Source organism: Crinia signifera, chromosome 5 (assembly GCF_055691185.1).
Source record: "Crinia signifera chromosome 5, ASM5569118v1, whole genome shotgun sequence".
In the NCBI taxonomy this organism is placed as follows: domain Eukaryota; kingdom Metazoa; phylum Chordata; class Amphibia; order Anura; family Myobatrachidae; genus Crinia; species Crinia signifera.
The window spans coordinates 28,878,209-28,899,026 of NC_139221.1; the positions used below are offsets into that span (position 1 = coordinate 28,878,209).

At 45.2% G+C, this 20,818-nt stretch overlaps 1 protein-coding gene across 4 annotated transcripts in view; it reads right to left on the reverse strand.

The window, feature by feature from the left end:
- Nucleotides 1–20,818, reverse strand: part of OXR1 (oxidation resistance 1) — a 402,412-nt gene that overhangs the window by 35,873 nt on the left and 345,721 nt on the right. For all 4 annotated transcript variants that reach the window (XM_083186876.1, XM_083186874.1, XM_083186875.1 and 1 more), the window contains 6 exons: nucleotides 17,560–17,673; nucleotides 15,643–15,798; nucleotides 8,044–8,222; nucleotides 6,509–7,290; nucleotides 3,869–4,040; nucleotides 2,547–2,709 (listed from right to left, as the gene is read on the reverse strand). In XM_083186876.1, coding sequence (XP_083043002.1) covers nucleotides 2,547–2,709; nucleotides 3,869–4,040; nucleotides 6,509–7,290; nucleotides 8,044–8,222; nucleotides 15,643–15,798; nucleotides 17,560–17,673 — 1,566 coding nt within the window. The remainder of the gene's footprint in view (nucleotides 1–2,546; nucleotides 2,710–3,868; nucleotides 4,041–6,508; nucleotides 7,291–8,043; nucleotides 8,223–15,642; nucleotides 15,799–17,559; nucleotides 17,674–20,818) is intronic.

A 20,818-nucleotide genomic window follows, 5' to 3' on the forward strand; every position in this document is an offset into this window, starting at 1 on the left:
CGGCAGCCAGTGAGAGGCGTGCCTGCGTCCGGGTGGGCGGAGCCAGCAGGGTAGTTCGGTTGGAGCGTGGATGACTCAGTGAAAAGCGAACGTTGTGTAAAGATACAAATGTATCAGTGGTGGGGTTCCAGGGGGCGTGGCCGGGATTCATGCGTGCCTGACCTCTCACTGTCATCATGGTCAGAACTATTTTACTGCATTTACCTGGGACAATTGGTGTGGTTGGGGGCAGAAAGGGTTAAATGGGGAGGTGTTGGCTCGCCTCGAGTTACTAAAAGACAGGCACACGCTGCGATAAATGCCCGGGGCCGGGAGCTGTGACTGGTCTCTGGAGCTTGCATGCATGTGAGAGGCTGGAAATGTGCCGTCCACATTAGCAAATAGACTGCAATTCGCAGGCACTTGGCTAAATCAGATTACATGGCTGTTCCCACATTAATCAGGGAGGGCAGCCACCCCTATGAGCACTACAATGTCCCTCCTGTCTCTGCAGAGTCCTTCTTAATTTGCTCAGTAAATGTAGCTCTAGCAATTGTGGCTGCAGCTCTGTCACATTCCCAGTGATCGCTTAAGGCCGCCAAACAGCCCACAAACTAGATTACACAGCTGTCAGAGGTTAATCATAATCTGTTTATACAGGATCCATTAAGACTTTTACTGTAACCAGTCCACATGTATCCTCATATACGACAGGGCCTCTACGCCACACCACGCGGCAGATGCTTGGAGACAAGCGCCAGAATTTTGCATGCTTGGTCGCAGGTGTGAGTCAGCTCACAGCCAATGGAGTCGATCCTATGATTTGCTGATGCGAATCACCTCAGCCGCACTTTACGCCAGCCTGGATTTTGCGCTCGTTTGGGTTGAACCTGGCTTGCAAAGGGTGCAAAAACCCTTTGCAAATAATAGGATCAACCCAAATGACAATAAAATCGACACCAAAAAGGTCGACATGCACAAGATCAACAATGGCAAAAAAGTTGACACAAGCAATCTCTGCAACAAATGGAATTTGATAATTTATGCCTGTATATATTTAAACAAAAACCTTTGTTTTTAAATGTACCCACCCACCGTCACTACCATAGAAGAAGAAGTGGTGTTATGCGGTGTCTGTGGTGCAAATAGGATACAAACTGAAAGAAGAAGGTGCTACAGTAGCATAGGCATTTTGCGTAGCATGGCATATTAGGCTAGATGTATAAGGACATAGCTGTAAATACACACGGCGAGGGTGACCGGTGGCGAGGGGGGGGAGGCAGCGGGGACCCCCGGCAAGCTCCGTTGCCACGGGGCGCGCAAGCGTCTTGTGCACGTGCGCCCCTGGTTGTAGCCGGCCGCCGGTAGAATTGCCATCCACTTCAAAGATGGAGACTCCATCTGTATACACAGATACACACACTAAATGCATATTCTGATTTATTTAAGAAGAGTATATATAAATACTAATCAGGCTTGCCTACCCTCCTGGAATGGAGTGCAGTGGTTCCCAACCTGGGGTACTAGTACCCCTGGGGGTACTCTGCAGACCAGTTGGGGGTACTTGAAAATAATATTGGTAATGGCGGAAGATGAAAAAGTATTTTAATGGCAGAAGAAGACCTATTGCTATTGAGAAGAACCATGTTGTGTCACTTATGGTTCTGTCTTCAGCGTCATCAGCGTCTCATTGTGCTTTTGCCTGACCAGCAATCCACTGGGAGCTACCCGTGCTGCCCTCAGACATCAGCGATCATCTGCCCTGCACTGACACGGGTGGAAGAAGCAGCGGCATTAATACTACAGGTGTTAGTGGGAACCCCCATGGAGACAATACACAACCAGCGGCCAGACACGGAAGGGCACGATTCCGGTCCGCTACTCCTTAATATAAGGACATTCATAAGGATACGATACCGCTCACATCCTCTCCACTCATAAGTACTGTCTATATTTTATATTTCGAGGAGGGGGTACTCTTCAATGAAAAGCCTAATCAAGGGGTACGGGAGAGAAAAAAGGTTGGGAAGCACTGCCTTAGAGTGTGAACAGGACCCAGGTCGCTTGACCTGGGTTATCCATGTACACTGCCCAGCAACCCGGGTAAAAACCCTACTTTTTCCCAGGTCAGAATGCCAGGTTAATGGACCCAGGCTTTTTCAAATGGCTCTTTCACACAGCAGAGACCCGGGTCGGACCCCGGTTATTATTTGTACAGTGTGAAAGGGTAATAAGTTTTATGAATGGCTTTTTAGCCATACAAGCTTCCTCTATGCTGCAATATATACGGAGAATACATAATGCTTTGGAAAGAGATTATATATTAACGCTCAGAACTTGTACACACCAATATTAGAATTAAATAGATTTTGGACATGAGACACATATGACTTATGATATGTGGCATGGATGGACAAATATATATACAATGCGATGTAAAGGTAATGGTTTTACATAGACAACTGAAATAACAATCTAAAGTAAGATCATATATATTGCATTTCAGTGCTAATCAGAGCAATACAATACATTAGGCATATGTAAGATAGAATATCGGCATTTCCTACCTCCCATAATCTTGTGGTGGAATCATTGGTGGAACCTTCAGAGTTCTCTGGTTCCTCGTGCGGTTTCACCACCACAAATCCTGGCTCCCGAGAGGACTCTCCGATTTCTTCAGCAAAAAAATCTGGACTCCACTGAATGAAAAAGGAGTAAATCTGTTCCGTTCTGTTAGGAAATAAATGGCAATAAAAGATGGTTGTCACATGTGGCAAGGATGCACAGAAAACACTGATAAGAGAAACAGGTCTATAGACCCCACTGATTGGTACTTTGCAGGATGGACCATTGTACCCACTGTAGAAGTCTACTACTTTTGGCCTCAACACGGTTTTCACGTCAATTTGGAGTGCGCCATTTGTATATCTGTGCGCAACAGATTCTGAATCTGTGAAAGTAGTGTTGCGATGAAGCAGCAGGAGCTTTTTCTCACACCGAGCCCCAGTGTGCTTCACCTTTGTACATGCTGAAAACTAAATTCCTGTGCACTTCAAGGAACAGCTTAGTATCTCCAGTATGCTCCACCTCTGGGAATGCTAGTTGTTATGGCACACATGGACAGAGAATCTGGTGTAATCTATGTTGTCTGGAAGGAGCCCTCTGCTGACATCGCTACATCTTCAAACCTGGACAGTGGGAATGGCTTCATCCCATAAGAAGTGCTGGTGATCCCTACATCTTGTGATCTACACAAGACCACATCACTAGCCCAGCTCCTTCCCTACACTACCCCAAGGCAGCTCAGCTCTCTGCTACACTGCCCACAAAAAAAACACTCCCACCTAAACTACCCACAGACAGCCCGTTTTCCACCTACTCTACCCCACTACCCACAGACAACCCGACTCCCACCTTCTCTACCCCACTACCCACAGACAACCCGACTCCCACCTACGCTACCCAACTACCCACATACAACCAGACTCCCACCTACGCTATCCAACTACCCACAGACAACCCGACTCCCACCTACGCTACTCGCAGACAGCACAACTCCCTTCCATTCTATTAACACAAGATCTGACCCATGTATTCTACCCACAGCCTACCCTTTGTTTATAGGTCTACAATGTACACCTGTTTTGCGTATTAACCACTATGGAACCTTACAAATCAATATAAAACGATAGTTTGTGCAGAAATATTTAAAAACATCGCAATAAACAGACTTACTTATCAAATAGCTTTCTTTAAAAACCATATATGCTCTAAGAAGAACAATGACGGGTCTGGACTTCTCTATACATCAGAGATATGTGCCAGTCAGCCCCTCCCTACACCACTCAGCCCCTCCCTACACCACTCAGCCTCCCCAGCAGCTGGTTACCTGTCATGTGGAACAGCAAACCAGTACTCCAACTTGTCCCGCTGCGCGTACTGCTGCATTAGCGCACTGGCTTGGGACACAAACGTTTTTCTCATTGGCTTCCCGACTCTTAGACACAAATACTTATGAGATCTATGTCTTCGTTTTTCTTTGGCAATAGCTGAACATACACCTGTGGAAGAGAAAGACCATTAACAATCCTCCACCGACGCATTTCTGCAACCAACCTATTTTGAAAGAAAGCCAAGTGGACCGCATCTGCGACGTACTGTAATCGATTATCAAAAGCAAGAAGCATTTTCCATATCGATTTGCTAATGATTCGCCAGATAGATCGTGTAGTTATAATGGTGACTGTGCTGCAAGGCTCACCTGAGGTTTGTGAGCACGACATATCGGGCGTACATATGCGCCAGCGATATATCGATCATTAATCGAACGAATGCTATAATCGAGAAATGTGTATTAAGCCTTACAGTACAAAGAGCCTGATTCAGATCTGTTCGATAGGCTGTGTATATAGCAGGTAAACGCTGCCGCCGCAGCGAACGCCGCCCCCCTGCCGCCCAAATCCGCTCCCTAGCATGCGGCTGCATGACAGAGAAATCATGCGATGGTCGCAGATAAAAGTGACTTTTATCCTGGACGGAGCTGGCCGAATTCGACGCGCCTGCGTTTGCAGGGATATGCCCAGCATTTCTGTGGGCGTGCACGTAAAACGCTAGACGTTCCCATGCTTCTGCTCCCTGCCCTCCCACCCTGGAGCAAACGTCCCGGTGAGTGGGAAACTCACTGAAGGCAATCGCTCTGGGGGTTTTCACACGCACAAACCCATAACATCAGACAGGGCAGCGAATTCAGTCAGCAGCAGGCAGGTCTGAATCACCCCAAAGTTAATACACACACACATAAAAAAAAAAACAGAATTCAACATGAATATGAAACATGGTTTCCTTTCCGAGAAAAAAATCATTAAACAAAAGGCACTGACAATAGACACTGTGCACAATGGATGCAGCGCCCTGCAGAAAATGATTTAAACCACAAATGATGGTAACGCCGCACCGGTAGCCTACACGGAGCCTAAACATTCATTAGTAACTGGAGACATCGCTGAGGCACTGGTTTCTAGCAAACTGACACCGTCTTCTCAGAAGCCTGGAAACCTCGGCCTCCAATGTCCTTATTAACTTTTAAGATCAGACTTTGATTTCAAGGTTTGATTGAAACAGAGAAACAAACACTGCACTTCCTAAAAGAGATCGGAGAAACTGGATCGGACAAACCTTTAAAGGATTATTTTATATATGTTCCTCAGAAACAAGCCTACCTGTAAATGGTCCGCACACCTATTAGACCTCCTCATACAGTGAGTCAGGGGTTAAAGTGTGTGTGTGGGGACGCGCAACAGTAATTCCAACAAAAAAGCCTGTCCCAGCGGCTTCCATTTTCTGCAGGGCGTATGTGAGATCGTAACCTCACTCCCGCTGAACAGAAGAAGAGCCAATAAGAGGCGCAGACTGTGTTCTCCATCCCCCCCTCACCCGGTGTTTAGCATGCACTGAGAGGAGTGGAAGTGGCTGGAGTCCTAGACAGAAAGGTATATAAGGGGCACTACTATGTGGTGTAATAGGAATCAGGGGCACTAAATACGGTGTAATGTGGGGGGAGGGGATATAAGTTGCACCACCTCTCCAGGACCACTTTAAGCCCTGTAGTGAGTTATATGTTTATTTATAGAGTTATTTATCTCTCAGCATGACCTAAGTACCCCCACCAGTAAATTAAGGTCAGAGCATGAGGCCATTCCACTCACTGCAACGGCATGGGTTCTATAAGGCTGCTCCCCATAATGGTGCCCATACACTAGTGAAATTGGATGAGATGCGACACAACAAGCTCTTTTTTCCCCCCACACCTGATGTTCGATGTCACACATTGGGCGCTTGAACCAGGCGGTGGGCAGGAGACTGGTGGCAGTAGCTGGCAGACATCAGCGGAGCTGGCGGCATAGTTTAAAAAAAAAAATTCTTTAAAAGACTGGGTGGCCCTCTGATTGGCTGAAGGGTGACACCGGGTTGAGTGAGAGATTGCACATCGCATTGCGAGCGACCGCATGTGTTTAAATAACACGTGATCGCACATGCAATGCGATCGCTATTATGTGCAGCACAGAATATCTGGCACTGCAAGATTCGACTGACGGGCCTGCGCAAAGCTTCGGATGACAGATGCGATTTAATCTAAATCGCTTGGATCTCATCCAATAGGTCACGTGCACCATAACCCAACACGATCATTTTACCAACCAGCTTCTGTCATTTTTCAGGTTGGGTTTAAAAAAAAAAAAAGAAACGAAAGAAGCTGCTTGGATGGTAATTCATCTTTCCCAGGAGGTTGGATACACCTCCCCTCAGGAATGCTGGGCTGTGGCTGCTATGAGGTCACAGTGGTGGATCCAAAGACCAGGCCTTCATCGTAGATTTACTACTCTGGAAAAATGAATTACAGAATGGGTTGTAGGTGGGTGGGACAGGGCATCACCTAACAAACAAAAGACTATTCACATCCAAGGGGCATTATTAGAATAACCTTGGGTAGATTATTCCCATTTACCCCCAGATGGGTATAAAAGATTACCTTCAGAGTGTTGCTCCGTGCTGCCTGCATTCGGCTTGACCTCTTTGTGCGTGACATGCTGCTGCAGGTCTTCCCTCTGTTGCTTGGCTTGTTGCATAGTGAGGTTTTTCCATAGTTTCCGCAGTTCCTCCGCTTCGGTTTCAGAGTCCCCAGATGGCTGTTTCCCTGGAGCTCCCTGGATTGTCTCCTCCGCATGATTGCCAGTCTCTGCAGTAAGTCTATCGGGGCTTTGGTCCCTGTGTTTTTGCTCATTGTCTACAAGCGGCCCCGCATCTGTGCTTAGAACATGTGTGACTTCCCTCTCAACTAGTTCATCGATGTTTGGTTCCGCCGCAGAGCTGGTTTGCCCTATATCAAAGTCTTCACCTACCTTAAGGGACAGATCGCTCTTTTCTAAATCATTGGCATTGCTAAAAACTCCGCTGTCGCCGGCAGAAGGATCAACGCCGCCCTTTAAATCCTGAGCGGCATCTGCGGAGTCTGAAATGTTTGTTGAGCAGCATTCTGCAACAGTTTGGTTTATGGTCTTAACGGATTCTGATGAAGTTCCCGAGGATTTGTCTTGTCGCAACTCATCGGAGGAGTGCAGCTCTTCTCTGATGGGAGAAAGCTCAGATTCCGTAAACACATCCTCGGAGAGAGACTCCGCTGTGCTGCGGGGGGCTGTGCTGGCGCTGTCGTTTCCTGTGTCCCACGTTTTAGAATCCAGCTCGTGTGCATTGCCTTCGGAAATTTTCTTGAAGTGACATAAATCCCTCATACAGGACAGCTGATCTAAATCTCTGAGAAAGGGGGGGAAAATTCACATGTTTACATTGTAAAAACAGAAAAAAAAAACACATACGTTCTCAAAACAGCCGATACGGGGTCATTAAATGGATCTGAGACAAAGAGGACAGAAGCTTTAGGGAAGTTCTAGATAAACCATATCAGACTGTATATAGCAAAGAGTTACAAATATAAGTAGGTAGTATACAAAGGGGTCATTTCCATACGCCACTAGTAGCATCGGATGTGGCACAGCTTACAGACAAGGGCCTGATTCAGTACTCTCGATTATACCACTTTGTTACCAACATCCCAGGTCTGATCCCGGTTTCAAGCTATGTTGACACCTTTCACACCAAGGAAAGGAATAAGGTTTTGGGTCTGATAATGCCAGGCCAACCCAAATCGTGCGTTGGTGTGATTGAGTTTGATCGTGGTCAATGTTGCCCAGGCATAAAATAGAGTAAACCATTCTTTCCTGTTTCACTCTGCAGCCTATCCGGACCGCTCCCAGAAATAACCATGGGGTCGCGACTAGTGTCGAGATCCCAAGACACACAACCTAGGTCGACCTTTTCACACTGACTCCGGTTGCCCTGGCAATATCCAGGGTCAGAGGTGCGGTGGGAAAGTGGTATGACATGGAACACATTTGTGCAATAGAGTCTTACAATAACTTGAGAGTGATAGAGGAAGGAAATACGTTTGTCTTCATTTATATTTGATCCCTGGAAAACAATTTATCACTGAAACAGTAAAGTTCTTACACAGAATCCTTTAATTTGCTATTGACTATTTCTTTGTACATGGCCGCCGACGTCACCTCCTCCATTGGACACATTATTCCATACTCCTCGCAACCATTCTCCTGGACTAAAGGGTCGGTCTTATGAGGATCGAACATTATGTTATTTGGCGTAACCAGCAGGACACCGCTGACTGTTCCCTTAAAATAATGAAATATATAAATTAACAATTGTATAACAGTATAATATCATAATTTTAAAAATCTCCTGTAAATAAGTACATTGCATAGTGTTCATTAAGAAACATTTATATTATAAGGAGATATTAGTGTTACCTCTAAGCTTCTTTTGCAGGGTGCCGCACTGTTTTTTAAACCTCAAAATGCACCCTGCCCTTTTTGTGCGCCCTCACACTGCCCCCCACCGCGCTGACATGCCGCTGAGAACTTTTGGTGTGTGCCATCATATGTAATGGGTATTACGGTGTATGCCATCATGTGTAATGGGCATTAACGTGTGTGGTATAATGTGTAAGAGGCATTACAGTGTGTGCCATAATGTGCAATAGAATATGTAACGGGCATAGCAGGGTATGACCATGTTTAATGGCCGTAAGTGGACCAATTTATAGTACATCTCTGAATGATTAATACACTTTGACATTTTAAAACAATTCTTTTTTTATTACTCACTACAACGGTACCTAACCCTAGGTCTCTGCCATTCTAATAATTATTTAAGTGTCTTGTCCCCAAATGAATCTGTATTTATCATGTACTTGTCCTTAATTGCTTTGCACTATAAGCCGTTGTTTTTGGTCATTTATGTATTCTGCTACGCGCTGCGAAACTCCTGACACCATATTAATAATAATAACATTTTAAAAAATGATATTGCATTGGGGGGTAACATGGGGGAAGGGGGTAAAATTAATTACGGTACATCATCGCCTATAAAAATAGTTCTCCAGATAAAGTCTACGTAGGATTTTTAGAGGCTTTAGTTCAGAACATACAGCAATGCTGTCCCCTGTGGGATGACTGTTTAGTCTGGTTGCTCTCGGTAACAGACACTATGCAGTTTATAAGCTGACTCATCCCACACTTTTGAATTACATCTGCGTTGTGTGTTACAGTCTTTAAAGCCTTTCGTTCTGCAGCCAGTGTAATGACAACCTCACAGGGGGATGCAAACTGTGCATGGTGCGATAAATGTATGCAATGGCTGCTGGGAGTTTTAGTGCACTGCCACCAACAACGAGGACTGTCCCCCCACAATAACACGAACCATTTACAACCAAACTGAATTATGAAAAAGCAAAACCTCTCTTTATAATATATATTTAAAACCTTTAAACTTTATAATATTTCTATAGAGCTTGCGAGCAGGGCCCTCCTACCTCTATGTCGGTCTATTATTACCCAGGTTGTTTTATCACCGTTTCCAAATGTAAAGTGCAGCGGAAAATGCTGCACAATATAAGAAACTGCAATAGAGGACAAGTACGGGGTACATAACTATAGCTGCATTGGCAGAGGACACAGGAATAAGATTTGTGGTATATGGTCCCGACAGTCATTAGCCCGATGTCGGGATACCGACTGGCCACACTCAGACCCTTGCGAGCTGGCTGCGCTCGCCACGCTGCGGGCACGGTGGCTTGCTACGTTCACCACCTATTCTATTCTCCCTCTATGGGGGTCGGGAGAACAGCCGGTGGCCATCGGGAACCCGAGTGTCGGGTTTTGACTGTCGGGATCCCGACGTCGGGGTAATGACTGTCAGGAAACTGTCTGGCACCCCGGAATAAGTATCAGGGTGGTAGAAAACGACAGGATTCGGTGCCATCAAAGATGGTTTGATCCTTTGACTGCCAAGGGAATGTGTCAAAATAGGTGTGAAAAATTGGCAAGCAAACGTAATTTTTTTATTAACCCTTTCAGTGCCAACGTTGCTGTGAGATCCGCAAAATATCCATTCAAAATGGCAGCTCCACTCACAGCGACTGTTCTTTGGGTGCAATATTTAACTAGACATCAAGTAATGGACTTGGCTGTATTTGTAATTATTTTTACTAAGAATTCGCTGTGAGCGACGCTGGCATTTTTAGTGGATATTTTGAGGTTCGCTCACAGCAACGCTGGCACTCGTGTTAGGTAAAAGAAGGAAAAGCACACGAGGGAGGAGGGCCCTGCTCCAGAGAGATCATCCACAGATGTCAGGGCAATGGAGACCAGGTTCGGGAGGGAGTTGAGTGACCAATTCCTGCCTTCAGTTATAGGAATTCAGACAACCAGGAATTACCCCAGATACTGCCAAACCTGGAGGCCGAGCACGGATATAAGCGTAGTACGAGTGCCAGGGTGGATGGGGATGAAGAGGAAGATGCTATAAGGTCTTTATCACAATAGGCTTCCCCATGAATGGGGACACAGGGTACCCCTCTCCTAGGCCTGTGCTTACTTACAAAATGAACTACAGGGATTCCACAATAATAAAAACACCGGCAAAAGGACACAGCTACGTAAATGCCACTATAATACCTATTTTTCCACACGGATACAGGGAATTTAAAGTCATAACATTTATGACTAATTAGCCCAGTGTCTGAGATTACCAGGTGGGCCAGATGAACTAAGCTTCGAAAGTGATAAAATGGAGAGTGATAAACAACCAATCAGCTCCTGTCTAAAGGTGGCCATACACACGCAGATTTATCTTCAGATCTGGCTGGTTGGAACAAAAACATGGTTATGTATGAGAGCAAATGACAGTTGACCATTTGCTTGGAAATGCTGGAAAACTGACAAACTGTCACTCATCCATAACCATGTTTTTGTTCCAACAGCCAGATCTGAAGATAAATCTTACTAGTGTATGGACACCTTTAAATTTTTTCAAACAGTCTGTGACATGGCAGGTAGGAGCTGATTGGCTGGCTGTTTATCACTCTCCATTTTAACACTTTTGAAGCTTAGTGCATCTTGCCCTGTGTGTTCTGTCCAGCTTAGTGGGAAGCACTGATCCCCATCAAGGGAAGCTTCTACTAGCTGTCAGGGGTTCCATTCACAGCAGGCTATGCTGTGTCCATTGGTTCGTGAATTATGCCACCTCACAGAATCCCCCGGAGCAGCGTGCTACTGGCCCCAGGGAAAAGGCACTAGTTTGTGGCCTAATAATGACGATATTATCACAGTACCGGCATTTATCCGGTTTCATCTTGCAATATGGAGTATAGTACAATGAATCTGGTCATTAACGCTGGGATAAGGCTACTCAATATCTGCTCCAAGGGCCTGATTCGGATCGGTTATGAAAAACCGCCATGTGCACTGCAGGTGGGGCAGATGTAACACATGCAGAGAGTTAGATTTGGGCAATTTATTTTGTTTCTGTGCAGGGTAAATACTGGCTGCTTTATTTTTACCCTGTCATTTAGATTTCAGTTTGAACACACCTCACCCAGATCCAACTCTCTCTGCACATGTTACATCTGCCCCACCTGCAACGCAGCACGGTTTTGTTCATCTGCAAAAATTGTAACCCGGCTAACCGGTGTGAATCAGGCCCCTAATCTGATAGAGCGCGAATACCTCCAAGTTGCTCGGGATAAATCTAATTTCGTTGACTTTGGTTTTTATTGGGAAGCTTATTTAAAGCTGTTAATATCAGTGGTCTAGGAGTTGTTGCCATCAATTTGCCATTAAATGCCTAAATTCTACAGTATGGACATTATTCAGGTCCGTTCGCAGGCTGGTCTTGTTCGCACGAGGACCGATGTTTCTTCTATGCATATTTCTGCGCATTCCGCTTGTTGCGTGCGGCCACAGCAAAGAGATTGTTTGCCGGGTGCACGGAAGCAACCTTGTGGGTGGGGGCGGAGAGGGGCATGGCGGGGCGGCGGCCTGCCCCATTACCATATGAGAACACCAAGCTTTTCATGAGCGTTCTCATGGTAATAAGGCATGACTGACAGGTGTGGGGTGGGCAGCTGACATCACCGCAGACAAGCAGACACGCATCTGTAAGATTGCTCGAATGATGTTGGCGGATCCCACCAGGCTGCAGATGGATGTTACCGTGTGACATCCATTCTCTTGCCCTGCCTGCGACTTTGCCTTGCGAAAGGGTGGCGTCCAACCACCATTTGAACCACCTGTGAATTTGCAGCCTTGCGAATCAACCAGAATAAGCCCCTACATGTGTGATTTCCAGCTACATAAACGATTGGAATAGTTATTTTGCGCAATTCGCAGCGAGCAATTATATTATTTTTGCTTAATGTCCCTACCAAACATCCACACACGTACCATGTGGGATGCCCAGTTGGTGGGCTGGAGGGTTAATAGGGCCCTGGGATTTAATGTGATTATGTTACAGCGATGGTGCCTGTGACGCAACAGGAGACAGGCAGCTGTGTTTTGTTCATGAAGAGGTTCTGCAGCTCGGCTGGAGAGACCGCACCACACATACTGTACCATTCTCAAGGAAACTGTGAGAGGTAATTAAGGAAAAATGTTCATCTCTGTCTTATGCCAGTTATGGCTGACCCGAGGGTCAATCTGTCTATTTCCACTGCACGTTGGAACATAATGAGACATTAACTGGTTTATATATACCCCCACTTAACATTTGTGTGAGTCTTAAAAAAACGAGCTGGCTGTATAGTAGATATACTCCTGTGTATATAGGACGATGTATATAGGACGCTTATTAACATTGACAGCTTCTCCATCGCTCCTCTGGCGTAAATACATTTACGTGTGTTTGTTCCTTGGCAGCAGAGCTGGCGTTATTTAATGCCCGGTATTCCCGTGTTCTGGCCCTCATCTCACGGTCATGTGTAGACCAAACACTAATTACACATACATTCCTTACAGAAGTGCCAAAGGTTCCTCCTACACCCCCTTAGGCCTCACTCTCCAGTACTCAATGCTGTGGTTCTCTGATCCTAGATTGGGACCTCCGTGGAACTGAGTCATTGGGACTGACTATCATCTCCTTCAGGCAATCCGTAGGATGCCACTAAATTTGGCACTCCATGACCCTGCCATGCACCAAAATCAGCAGATCCGAAATAAACACTATGCCAATTACTCCAAGCAAAATAAACTATGCTGTTCGGTGGTGCACAAGAGGCATCGACCATTGTACTCATTTTAGAGACATTATCTTCCCTGGAGAAATTGTGGAAGAAGGTTCCTACAGTATATGATATCTTGTATACATTAAGGTTAGATCGTAGTACTGAGGGTAAATTGAAGGTAAAATGTGCCTTTTTGCAGATGACACAAAGGTATGCAACAGGGTAGACACACCAGGAGGGGTAAAACAAATGATTGAGGATCTAGGTAGATTAGAGAAATGGTCAAGAGAATGGCAACTACAGTTTAATGCCAAAAAATGCAAAATCATGCACTTGGGTCTCAGCAATCCAAAGACTCAATATAGTATAAATGGCACTATAATGGAAACTACTGAGGAAGAGAGGGATCTAGGTGTCACTATTTCAGGGGACTTAAAAGCAAGTAGGCAATGTAACAAAGCAATGAAGAAGGCAAGTCAGATGCTTGGTTGCATAGGGAGAGGTATCAGCAGTAGAAAGAAAGAAGTAATAATGCCACTGTATAGGTCATTGGTACGACCTCACCTAGAGTATTGTGTTCAGTTCTGGAGGCCATATCTCCAGAAGGATATAAATACATTAGAGACTGTACAAAGAAGAGCAACTAAAATGGTGCATGGCCTACATCACAAAACGTACCAGGAAAGACTAAAATATCTTAATATGTATACTTTAGAGCAGAGAAGGGAAAGGGGGGACATGATAGAAACTTTCAAATATATCAAGGGTTTTAACAAGGTACAGGTGGGAGACATTCTTCACAGGAAGAGGAGCAACAGAACACAAGGACATGCACTGACACTGGGGGGGAGAGAGGTACAGGTGGGAGACATTCTTCACAGGAAGAGGAGCAACAGAACACGAGGACATGCACTGACACTAGGGGGAGGAAGGTACAGGTGGGAGACATTCTTCACAGGAAGAGGAGCAACAGAACACAGGGACATGCACTGACACTAGAGGGAGGAAGATTCAGGGGAAATGTGAGGAAGAATTTTTTCACAGAAAGAGTAGTAGATAAGTGGAATAGCCTACCATCAGAGGTGGTAGACGCAAATACAGTCGTACAATTTAAACATGCTTGGGATAAGCATATTGATATCCTTACAAAAAAATAAGGATCAAATATGGTTTCAGGTAACATGTTTAAAAAAAGGGGCAGACTAGATGGGCCAAGAGGTTCTTATCTGCCGTCACATTCTATGTTTCTATGTTTACTGTAGATGCAAGAGTCTTTCAGTCTGAATGACACACCCTTCCTCCAATTCAGACCGTGGAGGACAACAGTTAAGACATTCCCTAATTGTGGGGCGCAAAGACAGGTTGGGGAACTTTCGGCCCTACGGCTGTTGTGGAACTACACATACCAGCATGCCTTGTTACAGTTTTGCTATGTGGCCATGCTACAACTGTTGCAGGGCATGCTGGGATGTGTAGTTCCACAACAGCTGGAGGGCTGAAGGTTCCCCATCCCTGGTTTAGGGAAAGAGATATACAGGGAGAGTACGGCAAACTGTTTATTGCTCATTATGGAGGCGATTTATAGGATTTCATCTACTTTATGATGCAGAAATTAGTGTAGATGGGAAACCGGTCCAATAAAAGAAGAAGGACCCTGAAGATTGGTGTGCGACCATTAGCACAAACTCAGCGAGCAAAGGACAGGAAGTAGATGTTTAGTTCCATGGTAGTTTGGGGCGGGGTTTTCCGATGCCAGGGGTGACTATTCTTAGTAACGAGGTCAGTTTAAAGGAAGGAAGTTGACGCTTCCTTGCTGCATACGGCAATTTGCAAAACTAAGATTTTCCATCAAAGGGAACAAAAACTACCTATCTGAGAGCGGTACTAAGCTATTTGCTTAGTGGGCTATTCTGCGTAGTGAAATCGTAATTTTGCGGTGCTATGCGATTGTCCTTCGTTTATTTTTAGTGCACCCCTGCGATGAGATGTGATGGTACTTAATTTTTAAAGCTCCCATGCACACCCCCACTATCCATGTCACCCCGAAGCATGGCGGGCGCAGCAAGCTACCGAGCCCGAAGCATGGCGAGCGCAGTGAGCCCCGCAAGAGGAAGTGGATTACTTTACTTTCCACGTCCGCTCGCTATGCACCGTGAATATTGGGGGTATGAAAAAGGTCGGGAGGCCGCGTAACCGCATGCGCTCACCACGCTTCGGGGTGACGTGGATAGTGGGGGGTGTGCATGGGTGCTTTTAAAATGAAGTACCATCACATCCCATCGCATGGGGGCGTATACAATGAAAAATCGCATCACATTGCACCGCAAATGGCATGCGATGCGCGGGCAGTGGTGCACTAAAAATTAACTAAGGAAAATTGCATCGCATTGCACCGCAAAATTGCATGCAATGCGATTTTCCTACGGTGCCGTACGTATGTAAATTGGGCGCCCTGCAAATATACAAGTACCAAAAGAGCAAACAGAATGAAAAAGGAAAATTTTTAAAAAAATAGAACGTCATTTAGGAAATACCTTTCCATCAGTTATGTACTTGCAGTTAATTTTCAAAAACTTCTCAGTAAACGCCTCTTCTTCCTCAGATGTGGAAGATACCACCCTGGACGGGCGGATGGCAGGGTACGCTGGGGAGGAGGTGGACGACTCTTTGTGGCGAGTGCGATCAAGGTCCTAAAAATGACAAGACATCACAACATAAGTCCCAGCACTGCACACAACACAGAAACTTACAGCCCGTTTCAGACCTGCTCGCTAGGCCGGGTGCGTTCGCAGCCTAGAGAAAAGGTAACGGTCACCCGCTGAATGAAATCCCCAACCCCCCAAAGGGCACCCAGATTCCCTCGTTCGCATGCGAGGAGATGTGTACCCCAACACATCCCCTCGCATGCGGCCAAACGGAGGAGAAATCACTCGATGGTCGGGTCTGAATCGGCCCCATAATGCTATGTATAGTAAACCTGGGACCTTCTTCATCTGTGATCCAACATACATTAACTATATAATAATGATGTTATCTTATTACCGTGTTCTCACCATGTCAAAGGAACAATATTAATAATACAAAATAAAGAGGAGTCACATATAATAAATGCTATATTATTAGGTGTGCCCAAATGAAAAGGAGACTTCTGCTGTAGCTAATCGCAGTGGGTTAATGTGTTTGCCGATAGATGGCGTTTTTCCCAGTCGCGCATGTGTAGTAAATGACTGCGCCTCAGTTTCTTCATTCCTGGAACGTTGTTTTGCGAGATTGGATACATGACGGCTTCCTCCTTATCAGCACAAAGAGCTGTTCTCCAATTTCTGCGCACAGAAGGCGGTGTACGGAGAGCAGGGTCTCGCAGGGTGCACCATATTCCGGTGGTGTCAGAGTTATGAGGTGGGACGCGAAAGCATCAAGGACTTGCCAAGGCCCGGGCAGGAGCACTTTGTCACCAACCCTACCACGATTTTGGCTGTGGAAGATCTCGTTCCAAAGTTTGTGCACAGTGGATGGCCAAGCATCTGTCCGAGAATCAGAAGCTGGCTAAAATGGGTGTTTGCTAAACCTATCAGCAAGCTCCCTTTCTGCGAGCAGAAACAGCTCTTAGTGCTGATCTGGAGGAATCAACCATGCATCCGACCGCGCAAAACTACTTTCCAGGAATGAAGAAACCGTTCACTACTTATGCGCAATTGGGAAAAACGCCATCCCATCAGCAACCACATTAACCCACTGCGATCAGATAGGCGTGCGGTGGGGTGAGGCAGGTGAAGCACAGCCTTTCCTGTCATACTAGCGCATATGCCGGCGTTTTGAATTGATAAAGTATGTCAATAATACAAATAATTTATAAAAAAAATCTTATTTTTATTATTCTAATAATTTTTATAGTCAAAACTCTGGAGTAAAAAGTCTATGGCAGGTGAGGCAGTGCCTCACCTGGCTACCTTTTCTGCACATACCTTATCAAAACTCAGTGAATCTCCAGCAGTACACACTGCTGCACATGTGTATAATGCTGGTATGTACCCCATGGCTCATATATTGTGTGCAGATCTGGCTCTGGTACTTGCCAGGGACTCTTGAGCCATTTACCTCACCGCACGTCCGCTACATCAAAAGTCTCCTTTTGATTTAGGCACACCTTATCCAATAGTACCATCTGCATGACAATATACATGCACTGTTCTGTATAAACACAAGACAGTGGTCTTCCCAAATTTTCCAAATGTAATTTATCCGACAAAATGAGTTTGAGGTTCTAGATCACAATATAATCAAAATATTTAAGCTTGTAGCCCATCTAAATCGGGTTCTCAATGCCCTCAAATACTACAGCGTTTATCACGACAAGTGTGCAAAATGCCTACAAATTGCAAACATCTGAACAGACCCCAGCAGTGGTACAAATATAGAATTAATAAATATAATGTGAACACTTTACTTACTGTGCTTTTTTCAAACTCCACTTCAGAAGAGGTTGGAGACAGGGGACTGATGGGGCTAAGGGACGGCGAGCTCTCCACACTGGACATGTAGTCCGGATCGGGTACGTATAACACCTTTCACATAGAAAAATCAAATCAATCTAGTTTATCTTCCATTATCAGTTTCTGGAACAAATAATTTATGGGCTAGGTTTTTTGAAGAATGAGGTTATGGGGATGCAATATTAAAATGTTCTACAAATCAACATTGGATTTAAAGAAGCTTATCTGGATGGACTCTTGGGGACTCGCATGTATGACCAATTATTTGACCAAAGTGTAATGATATAACACTGCGTTATAATATAATAGCTATGTTCCTCTGTACTTAGAGAGAACAGTTTAAGTATTAGCCTATGGCTGGTCTGTATCTACAAGCTCAGCCAAGAAAGCAGCATCGCAGACACTTTCATATTAATAGAGAGCTATTATAGAAGGATGGCTTCCATTTTTATTTTTATGGTCACCATCAAATGTGTTCAATGGTTCTTCAGAAAATATTTGATGTGGTAACTATGACCACACCTCTCCAAATAAAAATGACCGAATAATATTATTTTTCCTTAATGTACCAATAGAGATGATTTGTCACGCGGGCATGTACTGAGGCTCGAGGAAAAGAAATTCCGTACTGAATTAAGTAGAGGATTCTTCACCATTAGAGCAGTAACATCCTGGAACTCATTGCCAGTGGGGGCGATTACAGCAACTACTGTTAAATCAAAACTGGATGCATATTTGGCCACTAAGGGAATCCTATAGATATGACTTACTCAAGTCAGTAGTTACAAGTTAGATAGGTTGAACTCGGTGGACTAACGTCTTTTTTCAGCCTTAATTACGATGTTACTATGGAGGTTATTCTGGTTGGTGCGGAACGTTCCGAATTCTTTCGGAGCTGACTGAACGCCACGCTGTGCGGACATTGTAAGAACAAACGCCCACAGGTCCTCCGCATTCGGACGGACTCGCTCTCTAAGAAGAGGGTGTGTTTTCGGACCACATCCAAACCACATCCAAATGTATGTGCGGTGGGAACACAAAGATTCTGCACGGTCTTACAGCGTCAGAACGGACGGGAAGCTGCCCGTACGTACCGATGCGGTGTATTTACGCAAAACTCACGACTACTATCTGAACTCATAAATCTGTCACATGACACACTTATGCAAATAGGCTATTTTTATCCCCAAATGTGTGGTGTTATTGCTGAATGTAAAAGTGACATGTAAAATTATATTATTGGTACCAATTTCTGACCATTGCTTGCAGTGTAAATGTGGGTAAAATAGCAAACATGCAGTGGTGTTTTAGCTTATCTTTGTGTCTTTAAGTAATGGTCCATTTAGGCAGCAATGCTTCCAATTGAAGCAATGAAAAGAGTGTAATTAATGAGTATTGAGTAGAGGAGTGGATTGTATTGTGTTCAGCTGACAGTGCTTCAGGTGCGGGCGTACTAATTGGGCGAACCGAATGCCTAGCACATGAACAAGTGCTCTCCGCAAAGTGAAACTTGCTTATGAAGACCGCATATTTCATGCATGTTGGTTCGTTTGCAGTAGGTGTGCTGTCCGAATGCACGCCTACCAAAGTTTGTGCACTCCCCAGTTTTTCCCACTTTGAAACCACGCCCTTGTGTAAGTTCGAATGACGCCCAAAAACGCCCATATTTCCCGAGTCAATTCGGTGGACATTTCTGTACGGTATTAGTGAGAACGAGTACGGAGACCATGCATGGCACATGCGCATAGCGTTGCCTACACATGCGCAGACGGCTAAAATGCGCCCTCCGAAAGAATTCGGAACTGACCGCATCGACCAGAATAATGCCCTATGTTAGATGAAAGGTAAAAAAATAGAGTTTTTTAATTGATGTCCTAATACAATGTATATTTAAAAATATCGAAAGAAATAAAAAAATTCTTCCTTTTTGTCCTGCGCCAAATTGAGAGAAAAATGGGGGGATGCAATCCTCTGCCGCTATTCCAGACGGAGGAAATAGCAGTGGAGCCCTATTCAATGCTGTCATTACCGACAGCATTGAAGAGGGATCACGGCAGAACGAGCCCAACGTTAAAATCGGTCGGCCCCGTTCTGCCGATAACGAGCATGGATTGTCGCGATCCCGGCCGTAGATCAACAATCCACGGCCGTTTTAGTGGACACGCCCCCTTTTCACTGATTGGCAGGCGGGACATTGAATCCCGCCTGCCGATTTGCTGTCAGGCAAACGGGCCAGGATCACGGCTGTTGGGAGGGATCGACAGCCGTGATCCGTGATTGCACCCCCTCCCAATGATTGAACCGATGTCTGTTCCTCACAATGGGGGGTATTCAATGCTGCAGCGAGCGGCCGGCGAGGGGGTTAAACATCGAGGATTGCAGAAAACCAGCGATCCTCGCTGTTTAACCCCCGCGCCGGCCGCTCGCACTATTCAACGTTCTGGGGAAATCCTCGCCGTCACAGGACGGGGAGAATTCCCCAAAACAGCGAGACCCGCGGCTACTGCAGAAAACTCGCTGTTTTTAGCCGCGAGTCTCGCTGCTTCTGGAGCCGCATACGCCAATTCTCCCTCGCTCAAAAAACGGAGCGAGGGGGAATTGGCGTATGCGGAGGGTGTGTTGAATACGGTCAGGGTGAGTGGTGACAGCGAGCAGGAAGCCCTGCTCGCTGTCACCACTCGCAAACAGCATTGAATACCTGCCAATGAGTTCCTTGTTGGACTAAAATAAACCTATTGAAATATGTGCACTAGTAGGAGGGATTTTCTGATTACTGCTAATTGTGAAATAAGATTTAACTTCTATATGGATCTACATTACTCTGTATTCAGTATGATCAACTCCAGTTTAACTCTTCAATTCCGGCCACTATTTCCGACAGGGGAACAGCAGCCCCCGTCTATACAATGCTGCCATTTCCGACAGCATCGAAGGCAGATTCCAACAACCCAGATCTGACTTTAACACGACAACCACCACCAACTTACTGCGGTACCATCACAAACGTCTATTATGCCAACATCATTCTGTTCTTTTGTGAATTTGTACTTTTTATAAAATGTTATATGATTGTAATATTTCAGTAGTGTTTTGGCTTGATTTTATAATTGGGCGATGATGAGGATTTAGGTTATAGTGGTATAAATATGTTATTCTAGGATACATATATACAAGGCATCTACATATATATTTACTATAGAAAAGTTCATATGGAAAC